The sequence below is a fragment of the Benincasa hispida genome, chromosome 11 (assembly GCF_009727055.1).
Source record: "Benincasa hispida cultivar B227 chromosome 11, ASM972705v1, whole genome shotgun sequence".
NCBI lineage: Eukaryota > Viridiplantae > Streptophyta > Magnoliopsida > Cucurbitales > Cucurbitaceae > Benincasa > Benincasa hispida.
Window position 1 is genome coordinate 59,309,487 of NC_052359.1, and position 12,211 is coordinate 59,321,697.

General features: G+C 34.3%; 2 protein-coding genes across 9 annotated transcripts; one reads left to right on the forward strand and one right to left on the reverse strand.

Annotated features, from left to right (window-relative positions):
* The first annotated feature begins 2,725 nt into the window (after positions 1-2,725).
* Positions 2,726-5,116, forward strand: LOC120090491 (pentatricopeptide repeat-containing protein At2g32630). The gene has a single exon (XM_039048197.1). It carries the CDS (start codon positions 2,872-2,874, stop codon positions 4,648-4,650), a length of 1,779 nt encoding a protein of 592 aa, XP_038904125.1. The 5' UTR covers positions 2,726-2,871; the 3' UTR covers positions 4,651-5,116.
* Positions 5,117-5,257: 141 nt separating this feature from the next.
* On the reverse strand, positions 5,258-9,649 carry LOC120090493 (OVARIAN TUMOR DOMAIN-containing deubiquitinating enzyme 10-like). 8 transcript variants are annotated; one of them, XM_039048200.1, is made up of 12 exons: positions 9,337-9,647; positions 9,101-9,151; positions 8,571-8,892; positions 8,341-8,480; positions 7,830-7,903; positions 7,524-7,578; positions 7,317-7,391; positions 7,133-7,206; positions 6,995-7,043; positions 6,596-6,680; positions 6,221-6,472; positions 5,258-5,669 (listed from the first exon to the last, which is right to left on the reverse strand). In XM_039048200.1, exons 3-12 carry the CDS (start codon positions 8,890-8,892, stop codon positions 5,590-5,592), a joined length of 1,206 nt encoding a protein of 401 aa, XP_038904128.1. In that variant the 5' UTR covers positions 9,101-9,151; positions 9,337-9,647; the 3' UTR covers positions 5,258-5,589. The 8 variants fall into 8 exon arrangements, 6 of the variants coding, with proteins under 6 accessions (XP_038904128.1, XP_038904127.1, XP_038904132.1 ...); XM_039048199.1 differs by having other exon boundaries at positions 9,330-9,647; XR_005485558.1 differs by having other exon boundaries at positions 5,609-5,669; positions 6,221-6,277; positions 6,435-6,472; positions 9,101-9,645.
* Between the last annotated feature and the right edge of the window lie 2,562 nt (positions 9,650-12,211).

The following is a 12,211-nucleotide window of genomic DNA, read 5'->3' on the forward strand; positions in this document are numbered from 1 at the left end:
CTCTTATATCTATATACTACATACCATTTTGGTTATCACTCAAGACATGATCCACTTGTATGTCACCACATACATGCTTGAGTCCCATACAGATAACCATGGATTTTATGTTTATTGGTTTGTTGTAAAGCAAATAAAACAAGCAATTAAGCATATGTGAGTTAAATATCATATATTAACAACACAAGCGTTCGTACAAACTGTTTACAAACTACAGGACACGAGACTTTAGGGCATCAATTCCAACAAGTCACTCATTGGGCATTCCAACTCACTCTTTTAAAAATGTTTTCCTCTCCAGGTAGCGGTCGACGTCCCGAGGCCTAGCAGTTCTACTAGTCAATCACTTCTCAGACCCACAAAAAGCAAAAATTTAGGTGGCTCATCATGTTCTGTTATTTAGTTTTATGTCCATGTCAAGGGAAAAGGGTAGAGTTGTGTTGAACAGATGTTGTATATGGGTTTGGTTTATGAAAACTATTATGTATGTGGATGTTGATATTTCTGATTAGCAGTAAATTGTGCTTAAAGTTGTTATTGAAACTGTCTGTTAAGTTCTAGAGAGTTATAAACTGCTAATCAAGTGTAACAAGTGCTAAAGATACAGGTTTTTAGGAGTATGTTGGACAGTAGTTTTCATAAGAGGGTTGGCAATTGCTGTCTTCACATTCCTTCTCAGATTAAAAGGGTAATCTGGGAAAAGGTGTGACAAGTTGGGCCCGTCATGTATTGATCCGACTCTACATTTGACTCTGATGAATGCTCAATCACAGGTTACTCCCCCATAAGTAGACGTGATGACTGAGGGGGGGTCGTGCTCATAAGTATATTCATTGAATAGTTCATGACCCTCAAACGTCTCCTAAGGATCAACATGGGTATCGAGGGAGTGGTGATCAGTGTTCTTCTCATCAGGTCTTATTCGGTTATCCGCTTACATCAAATCCACCCTTCTTATTCGATCTTTCTTGTACCTTATCTCATTTCTTGTTGGTATAAGTCTTGACACAACAATAGTCTGCATTTGAATGATGTAAACAAGTCAGTACATATGAAATAAACTACTAGTTACTAAATGACCGTTCATGACTTTCTAAAAGATCGCTTAGTCAAATTTAAGCGGTCGTTTAGATAATTTCTAAACGATCATTTAGATTAATATGAGCGTTCGATTAGAAATATGTGGGACATCGTTTAGTGTGATTTATACAATCTTTTGTTGTAATATAGGCAATCATTTAGTAAACTATAAATGACCGTTTAAAAATGGTAGTAGATGTTTACTTGTTTGGGTTGGAATATATTCTTATCCAACGACTTATACGATGGAGCCTAAGAACATGTCCACCTAAGAATTTGTGATATTGGCTTCTTGCTCACTTTGGTGGCTATGATCTTATTAGATGTTGACGGTGTTTTGTAAGCCAAACCTACAATATGGAAGAAAATATTCTATAAATATACATAATTTATCATAAACCCATTGAATACATATTGAATTCAATTGGAAAAGCAAGTACGTACCTGGAATGCAAGTACAAATCCCTTATACAGTATGTGACGTGTTTGGGATTTGCTACTTTTTTTATATCGTGTTACTCCTTCCCGCGTAAAATGCACTTCATACTATTCCACAAATGTGGGAATAAGATTGTCGACCAATCATAATGCCTAAAGACTTTAGTGTCATCGACGATTCCAAATGTCTTAACATTGAATTGTATTTTCTTGTCTTTTCCTATCATCACAACTTCGATGTATAATGTCAATGCAACCTTCACGTCATCTTCTCATTTGTAAATCTGAATTTTTCAAAAGTAGTCTCAACCTCCTTGCAAAGTTTTTCCTTTTTCTCATTTGGGTCCTTCGGTCCGAGCAATAGATGTCGTAGTCTCTCACCGCTCGTATCTCTTTCAATTGTTTCCTCGGTCAGCCACAACCCAGTTATCAGATTAAAATCATCTTAAGTGAATGTTATTTTCTTTCCCAGTATGTTAAAGCTTATAACATCTGGGTTCTTATCATTAACCTCCCTTAACAAAAAATGGTGGAGTAGGTGCCCATTAAACACAAGGTCCACATCCAACAATGGATCAAAGCACGTTTTCCTAAACATCACCATCTGCTTTGTGGTAAATTTCTTTTTAATCAAGTCATTCATTTTGTGGACGGTATAAGAGACGGTAGCAGGGAAATATTTCTCAGCAAGGACGTTCATCTTAGTAAACTGTAACAAATCCTAAACGATCGTTCAACCTAAGCTGAGTGATCGTTTAAGCCTTTGTTGGGCAATCTGTAACTAAGTTGGCCGATTGTTTAAGCCGTTGTTGGACGATCATTTAACCTAAGTTGGGCGATCGTTTGGCCTAAGTTAGACAATCCTATAACCTAAGTTGGGCAATCGTTTGACCTTAGTTGGAAGATGGTTTAACCTAGGTTGGGCGATCGTTTAACCTATGTTGGCGATCAATTTCGTTAAACTCAGCGAATTAACCATTTTGTTACGACTGAACAGAAAAATCAACATGCATTGAAGAAAACGAGTAAAATTCTTTCAGACCATAAAAACGATGGTAAAAAATATGTAGAAATGACCAACCAGTAGTAAAAACTTGGGAATATATTTGATATTTTACAAACAAAAATGTTAGACATAGATAAGTTTTTAGAAATAGGTTAGTCAGGTTTTTAGCTTATTTGGTGAAATCTTCAAGGTACCCGCCAAAATTTGGGTCTTCAACTCGATTTACTCGGTTTGTGAACAATAGAGAGTGTCTGGTAGCTTCACTTCAAATTTTTGCCCTAGATTTCATTTTCAAAAGATCTTCAATAGAAAAAACCCAAAACCAATTGAAACCCGTCTCCCATCCCATGTCGAATCAGGCGATTGCCACGAACATTGCGAAGCTAATTCTGAAATCTGGCCTTAAACCCTTCAAAACGACCCCATCTCTGCTTTCAAATCTTGATTCTCGAGTAACCCAACTGGTTTTGTCTGATCCAAATATTCCTACTCAGTCCTGTTTGAGTTTTTTCAACTTTCTCCGACAAAACCCGTCTCAGAAACCCGATCTTCGGGCACATTTAATCCTTATTTGTAGGTTGTATCGAGCTCGGAAGTTCGCGGTAATGAAAAATGTGTTGAACTTCATGGTCAATGATGGAAATCTTCGGAGCACTGTTGAGCGGATTGTTTCTTCGATTGGAGATGAGTTTAATGAGCCGAAATTTGTTGATAAATTTTGTGATATGTTGTTTAGAGTATACGTGGATAACCGAATGTTTGATTCGGCTTTGGAGGTTTTTGATTATGCGAGAAAGAGCGGGTTAGAGATTGAGGAGAGATCCTGCTTTGTGTTTTTACTTGCTTTAAAGAGGTCTGGTAATGTGGAATTATCTCTAGAATTCTTGACCCAAATGGTCGATTCTGGTGTGGAAATTAGTGTTTATTCGTTGACAGTTGTGGTTGATGGGTTGTGTAAGAAAAGGGAGGTTGTAAGGGCTAAAGCTTTGATGGATGAACTTGCTTGTAAAGGATTTAAGCCCAATATTTTCACATATAATACTCTTTTGAATGCTTATATTGAAAGGAATGATATGGGCTGTGTAAATGAGATTCTTAGTTTGATGGAGAAGGATGGTGTGGATTATAATGCATCAACATATACAATTTTGATTGAATGGTATTCAAGAAATTTGAAAATTGAGGAAGCAGAGGAGCTGTTTAATAAAATGCTTAAGAAAGGCGTAGAGCCTGATGTGTATGTTTACACCTCCATTATAAATTGGAATTGTAATTCTGCGAACATGAAGAGGGCCTTTGCTCTGTTTGATGATATGACTGAGAGAGGGGTTGTTCCAAATGCTTACACTTATGGTGCCCTTATAAATGGTGTCTGCAAGGCAGGGAAGATGGAGGCAGCTGAGATGCTGGTAAATGACATGCAAAGCAAAGGGATTGATATAAATCATGTGATATTCAATACATTGATAGATGGGTACTGCAAAAAAGGGATGATTGACGAAGCTCTAAGACTGCAGGATATCATGCAGCAAAAAGGGTTTGAAAATGATGTGTTTACTTATAACATAATTGCCAGTGGATTTTGTAGATTGAATCGGCAAGATGAAGCAAGGAGATTATTGCTCACAATGGAAGAAAGGGGAGTGGCTCCAAATGCAGTGAGCTTCAGTACTTTGATTGATATTTACTGCAAAGAAGGAAATTTTGCAGAAGCAAAAAGGCTGTTGAAGGAAATGGAGCAGAAGGGCGAGGAACCTAATGTTGTTACGTACAATACTTTCATTGAAGGATATGGCATGAAGGGAAAGATGGAGGAGGCATACAAGCTGATAGATGAGATGCAAGAAAGGGGGTTAATGCCAGACACATTCACATATACATCACTTATAAATGGGGAATGTGTACGTGGGAATGTGGATAGAGCGCTTGAACTGTTCAATGAAATGTCACGACAAGGGCTGAATAGAAATGTGATAACTTACACGGCAATGATCTCTGGGTTATCCAAGGATGGCAGAGCTGATGAAGCCTTCAAATTATACGATGAAATGAAAGCAGCAGGCATTGAACCTGATGATAGAATATACTCTTCCTTGACAGGGAGCCTTCATGGAGCAAGATCTTAGTTTCAGATTTGGAAGATATCATCGACCAGATAGAAACTTGACCAGATTGCGTGTAATGAGCTACAATTTTCTATGTGAAGATCCTTGAACTAAGAATTGCCGACGAAAAGTTGAAGTTATTTCATTCTAGTTTAAGAGAGGATAAAAAACTTAAGTATCACACATAGGAAATTTAAAGATCCAATACGGCGAATTCACTTGTGAAGACTAGCTTTTGTGCGCTATTCAACTGTATTAAGACAATCCCAATGCATTCAAAGACGCCACCATAAGCATGCTACAGAAAACCAAGGTGGGGGGTAGTTTCCCCGTTTCATCGTATGTAGAGGTGAGGGAAATAAACCACCCTGCTTCTAAGATGAAAATAGTTGTTTAACCATATTAACTCGACTGGTAAACAAGGCAAGATCATTTTGTCCATTTTTAGTACAATGATGAATGAAAAGTGATGGTCGATTCGTTTAATATCGTCAGATAAGGAAATGCCATACGAATGATGTATTATTCTGCTGTAGCCTGTAACAATGTAATTATGGTAAACGAATTCCAGTGATGACAGACCAATCCATTTGTTTCAATATCTGAGGTCAAGAAGAAAACTTGATACTTTCAGAGAAATACCTTTGCATTTCTGTCAAAAGAATTATTACAATCTGTCTCTCCCTCAAGATCCCAACCAATTAGGCCAGACTGTATACAACTACGAAAATAACCACATGCAGACATCCCTGAAGCATTCTGGGGGAACAACAACAACAACAGGGGGGAAAATTTTGGAAAAGTCCATGTGCTTTGTCTTTGTCATAAAAGAATTCAAGGCATGTGAATATTAGCCAATATTGGTGAATATGAATCCTAACAAAGGATTGCACTTGAAAAGGAGATGTCAAGCAATAGCAGGAGTAAAAGAGTTAGGAGTCTGAGGCAGCTGGGGGCTTTTCAATGCTTATTTCCAAACTTCCACCATCTTTTCTTCTTTCTCAACTCACTGGGTGGGGAATCGCCAGTTGACGGCACACCTGAATGTATATCAAAACAACATGAATGTTAGGCATGTGGATCAAGCTGGACCAAAGTCGAAGCTCAAACACCCAATTAAGTAATGAATCTTTCGGTCCAATTTTTGAAAATTTCCATGGTTTTCTTTTCCTGTTCTAAGTTTCAATAAACATATATATAGGTATGCTATATCGAACATCCCCAAAAAGTTTTGAAAGCATCAATCATTGACGCCCTAAATCAGTCTGATTGAAGTCTTGTTGGCACGTTTGAAAAACAAATGAAAGTAACTTCTAATAGAATGTCACTTTCTTTCTTTCTTTCTTTCTTTCTTTCTTTCTTTCTTTCTTTCTTTCTTTCTTTCTATTTAACCAAACATACATTAGGCATCCTCCAATGAAGAATAACCTAGAAGGGTCAAGGTCACCTAAAACTTAGTTTTGGTTAAAGCAGATGAGTCTCTTTTCTTTTCCTCTTTGTCCTCCCATTTTGTAGGTTTATCTCTTGGCTATTTATCAGACCCCCATTTCAAGCAACGGAAACACAATACAGAGTAGAGAACACTATTTACCTCCCTGAGGATGAATCGAGTTGTAATGCACCTCTGCCCAAAAACTCAAGAAAATCACTGCAAATGCATAGTATAGCCAGTCACAAAAACCATCAAATCGACGGGGAGGAAAAATAAAGGCAGGACCTGAGCCAATTATTCCATGCAAATAAACTTGAAAACAATGAAAAATGACAAATAAAACCAAGGAATAAAATACGATTATGCGGCTCACCGTGTTCAAACAAACCACTGAAGAGGAAACAATGAGAACTTCAATTGCAGCAGAAAAATAGCATTATAATGAAAGAAAAAGAAGACATAAGGGGGATGAGAAGAGTTAAAAATCAAGCTAATAATAAGATCACCAGTCATCTACAAATATGTATTCTTTACCTCCTTTTGTCTTCTCAGAATTTGGAAGAATCTCTATGCAGCAGGTATCCTTGAAAGAAGTAATAAGGAATATTTGCACGCAATACTGCATCAGAAGATGATTATGATGATAAGACGAGGACGAAATTCACATGTAACAAACTTCATTGATTGTAAGCTCAGTATGTCAAATTTTGGCCTTGAAGCAACAGATACAAGAGAGGTAGGATCGATTTCATTTAATGGTAGGATCGATTTCATTTAATGAAGGATGATAAGATATTATTGTCGCCATCCAATCCCCAATAGGAGACAGATAACAAAAGGAATTGATCTAGAATATATCATAGCATAACAAACTGCTATGAACTTCATTTGAAAGAAAATTAAGGCAATGAATTTTATGTATGTAGACCTCACCGAGTCCACGGCTGCTTGTAAAGTGACATGATCCCCCCATTCACCATTCCTGCTTCATAGAAGCAAAATGTTAACATGGTATTTTGAAGGAGGGTAAAGTAGAAAAGAAAAAGGAATCAAAGATAAAGCTGTTAGAACCTGGACATCTTCTCCAAGTAATCATCATATGCCATTGGGACATATCCCTCATAAATCTCTGGATGTGACATAAGCTTTTGGCACGAAAACGAACAAGTCGAAGATTTAGAGTTGTGATTAAATGAAAGAGAACTAAACAAATTCATTTTAAGGATCGTATTTCCGTTTTTCTAGGATGACAAACCTGATTTACTACTTTTTGTCTCACCAATTCATGATTGTCAGGTGTTCCATATAATTGGTCAGATAATGCACGGAACTGGGGAAGAATACAAAAAGGAAATGACCAAACCCATAACCATAACTTTAAAATGAATCAAAATTCAGTTGGGAAAAACAAGAAATAAAAAGAAGGAAAGGAAGAAGAGTGAAAAAGCTAAGAACAACAAACCTGACAATTGCCATCACCTTGAACCTTTCGTTCAACAAAGTCATACACTTGTAATCTGAATTGGAAAATTCCTCATCAGTTTTAATGGCTGATATCAATCTATTTAACAGAGAATCGTAGAGGAAACTTGTATATTCAGCACAACGATATCATACTAACATCCTTTTTCTAGCAATGCTACATTATGACATGAAAAAATCTATTTGTAACGAGAGAATAGAAGGCTATGGCTTAGCAGGTTCCTCTTATTGTACAGTTTCACTTTCAATAACAAATTCTTCAAAGTACAAATTTTCTAGAAGATACCTGTTCAGCAGCCTTTCATGATCAGAAGCTGCTTCATCAACTGAAGGAATTTCTCCATTAATTCTAGGAACATGCTGCTCAATTCACGGAAGGGGTTAGTCCCTAAATTGAACCCTCAGAAAACAGGCAAATAAAAAGAATTAAATCACAACTTATGGTCCAAAAAGAACTACGTCAACAAGCAGTACAAGCTGTAGAAATTACACATAAAAGCTCCTTTTACCGTATGTAGAATTCATATGATATTGCATAAATAAGTAAGAAAAGAAACGTCCTATGCCTTTCTTCAGAACAAACCATTATCTGCAGCCCTCAGTTTGACCATAACACAATACATAAGGAGGTTCTACAAAAGTCAAGAGTCATGGTAACTAATGGAAAAAAACAACAAATGGAAATCTCCGAGACTCTCCAAGAACACGTTTAGGAAAAAAAACTCACACACACAAGTAAATATGACTATGCAGAAATAGGTACGGGTGCGAGCGGTGCTTTATATATTCAAACCTACAGGAACAGGGATCATTTGATTGAATCTCCAGAATTCTTCACCATCAACTGCATATAAATAGGAGAAGTCCTCATCCCCAGGACTAGAACATGAACTAGAAGGATCCATAGTTTCAATATCTTCCTGAACAGAAACTCTCTCTGCAGTAAGAAATTAAATGTCCTAAAGTTAACAAAAAATGGCTACACAAGTCTGAGATGAATACTGAAATAGAAAGGGGTATTGAATACCTGAACTATTATTCCTTGGAAATGGATTATGCCAAGCAGTTGTGTATATGGATCCTCGCAATTGCTCATCTCTTTCAATTGGACATCTAGAGGAGTCTGTAATTGATAAGTGTGACAAATTTTCTTGCAGAGTTCTTGCAATAATCTCATCATTCTCCACGCAAGTGGGTTCTAAATTGTAATGATCTCTGTAATAATTTCCAGGATAATGGTCATCTACGGCTGTCATCTCCCCGTAATAACCAGAATTAAGAACTGAATCACCATCAAAAAGACGAAGACCCCACTGAATGACATCCGATTCATAACCAGAAGGAACCATCTAGATGCAAAAACATACAAGTTTTCCGATATTGAGTGCGTTAACAAATCAAAACAAACAACTTCTCATTTGGGTTTTACAAAAAGAAAAAACACAACAAAAATTTCCACCCATTTCAAGAAATTAATACTTAAGAACAGACGCAAAGCAACCCATTCCTCGTAATTCAATTAACAATCCGTTCATGTAATTTTCACAAACAACTCACCTTCAATTCACAGTCAGTACGATCAAAAACCACGAACGAAGCTCTGTTTAGCTGGAATGAATAAGATGGGTGGGTAGTACAGGAAAAAAAGAGGTTCACAGGTCAATGTACAATTACAGAAAGTTAATCAACACCACTGATGACGATGAACGCATTGAAAACGAAAATGCGCAAAAATTAAAAATCAAATAAACAGTTACAATTCATGCCAATTGCCAAATTTATATACATATTACACTACAGTTCCCTCCGTTTAAAATGCTGAGCGAGTTGAGTCGTTCGAAAGAACTGGCTGTGGCTGCCCACTAAAATGCTTCGAACAGACCGCAATTCCTAGAATACATACGATTGGTGAAATTCTAGTTTAAAGAAAAATGAAAGGGTCCTAATCAAAAACCCACGGCTGTTAATTCGAGAGGCCGGAATTGACGGCGGTGATCGGCGACGGTCAAAGAGCGGAAGCGGGGACGAACGGATGAGATTGGATTGTGGATGGAAGGTGGAAAATCAACGGCTGCGATTTGTGGGGTAGCGGCCGACCTTTTGCGACATTTGATTGAAAAAAAAAAAAAATTAATTAGGGGAAAAAATAATATGCCTTTTCCTTCAAATTCAATTCAATTCAATGTGAGGTCTAAAGGTCCCATCAAAAGTATAAAAACTGACGTCACATTGTGATGCTGCATTATATATATATTTTTTAATTACAAATTTAGTCCCTCACTCTATTGGTTATTTCCAACTTTCAATTTTATATGTAAGGAATTTTTAAATTTATAATTATGTGTTCAATAGGTTTTGAACTTTTTAATTTTGTATTTAACAAGTTATTGATCTACTTAATTTTTCTTTTAAATTCACAACCCTACATGACATAAACATTAAAAAAAATTAAAAAGAACTTTAATTTTATATCGAATAGATTAGTTATTCCATTTTTTTATTTTTACAAACTTATTATATACAAAATTAAAAATTTAGAGTCTCAATAGATATAAAATATAATTTTATATCTAATAGATCGATTGATTTGTAAAGAGTTTCAACATGTCATGAACTTGTTAGACATCAAAATTGAAAGTTCATAGATTTTTTAAGAGTTTAGTAGCCTAATTAAATAGGTTAAATTACAAGAATGTCTCGAATCCATCATTTTTTTCATGAATGACCTAATAAGTTGCAATATTGCATACACATCCTGTTAGTTTTTGTCCATTTTAAAAAATCGAAAATACACAAATATGAAACCATGTGCATTAAATTGGTTTTATCTAAATTTGTTTATTTTTCTCACTCCTTCTTAATTATCCTATTTTTTCTTCTCTCCCTCGCCCACCACCTATGGCACCTTCTCCATCTTCTTTACATTTTTTTTTCCAATTTCAAATATATATGAGTTTATTTAAAACAATAATTTATGCTCTAATTTATTGTGGTAGTATTATTATTATATAATAGAAAATATATTTGCAAAATAATTAAATATACATGTAATATGAAAAATTATGTGGAATATATATCCTAATAAAAACGAGACTAGAATTAAATATAGGGTATATATTAAATACTTGTTCTAAATATAATTGAGATAGTCTCGTACATATTTTAAATAAACCTCATATATATACATAGAAAATGAAACACAAATAAAAAAGAAAATTTGCAACCATAATTTTGCATTAAGTATATATTTACATAATAACTAAATATACATCTCAATTTTAAATTGGATAACTTTTAAATAATTTACCATTATCACACTTTCTAGAAAAATAAATTTATTAGGTTATAGTTTCAATTATGATATTTTGTTTACATTATTGTTGACTTAAAAAGTCGATAGGTCAAAGTTAACCTAAATATAATTCAAATAGTTAAGTAGATATAATCGATAAAAAAGTGGTTTAAATATCCATATTACTAAAATATATATATATATATATATAGATGTGTATAAGAGACAGTATATATATACAAATTATTTCTTTTTTCTAATGTGACAAAGAACTTATTTCATGATGTGGAAAATAGTTTTAAATTTTGGTACGAAGATGAATCAATAATTATACAATTATTACGGATTGAAATTGCAACTTCAACACATGGACTACCTTAGTCTTAGTTTTACTCAGAGATGAACATTAATTGGTTCGTCGATTAATGAAGTTAGATTTTTGTTTTAAAATAAACAATATAGATAAATGAATGATACGAAACGATTGTTCATAGCAAGTATTAAAGTTATCACGAAATTAAATAGATAAGACACTAATTACCATATCAAAAATTTATTCAATTCACACTTTCAAATAAAAAATAAATAAATAAAATATATGCACAAAATCTATATTACACACAAAATACATCTAGCATTGAATGGTGTAAAATTAAATCAGCTGAAAGAAATATGAAAATATACAAGTTGGAAAGGGAAAGGGAAGTTTTGGGAAGAAAATGACTATTTTGAAATGCCCGATTAAGATGTCTGAAAATGAATTAATGTACTAACGTACAAGGCTTGACGATAAGATTTACTTTTAAATAATAAATAAATTATTATGGATATATAAATAAATAAATAACCCTTGTGATAAGATTGTTTAAAATAATATGTCTATGACGTTGCATGGCAAATGACTTCTTAAAAGGTCGGTCGCATTTCTAAATAAATAAAGAGTTTGCTCAAAATTATAGCTTTTGTTCTGAGCATTCGTCAAAATTAGTATAATTCAACTAGTATAAAATTTGTATTAAAATTTTGAAGTGAAATGTTCGATTTCTCCACTTTACATATTTCATATTTATTGAAAGAATGAGGATTGCATGTACATTAGATTAAAGTATAAATAAAATAGTGTATGAGTGCACATGCGGGGCGTTCCTTTCAACATTGGACACACCATTAATATATTATTGTATTTTGTGAACGAGTACTTTTCTTAAATCTTTCTTTGATGACTAGAAATGAATGGAGGACTATTAGATTTTTTTTTTTTCAATTTTTAACTCTAAAAAAGTATAGCTTAAATACTTACTGGTCATGAGATTAAAAAAAAAAAAACTTTGTGATATGAAAACACTAGTGATTTAAAAAATAGGAATCATTTAGTT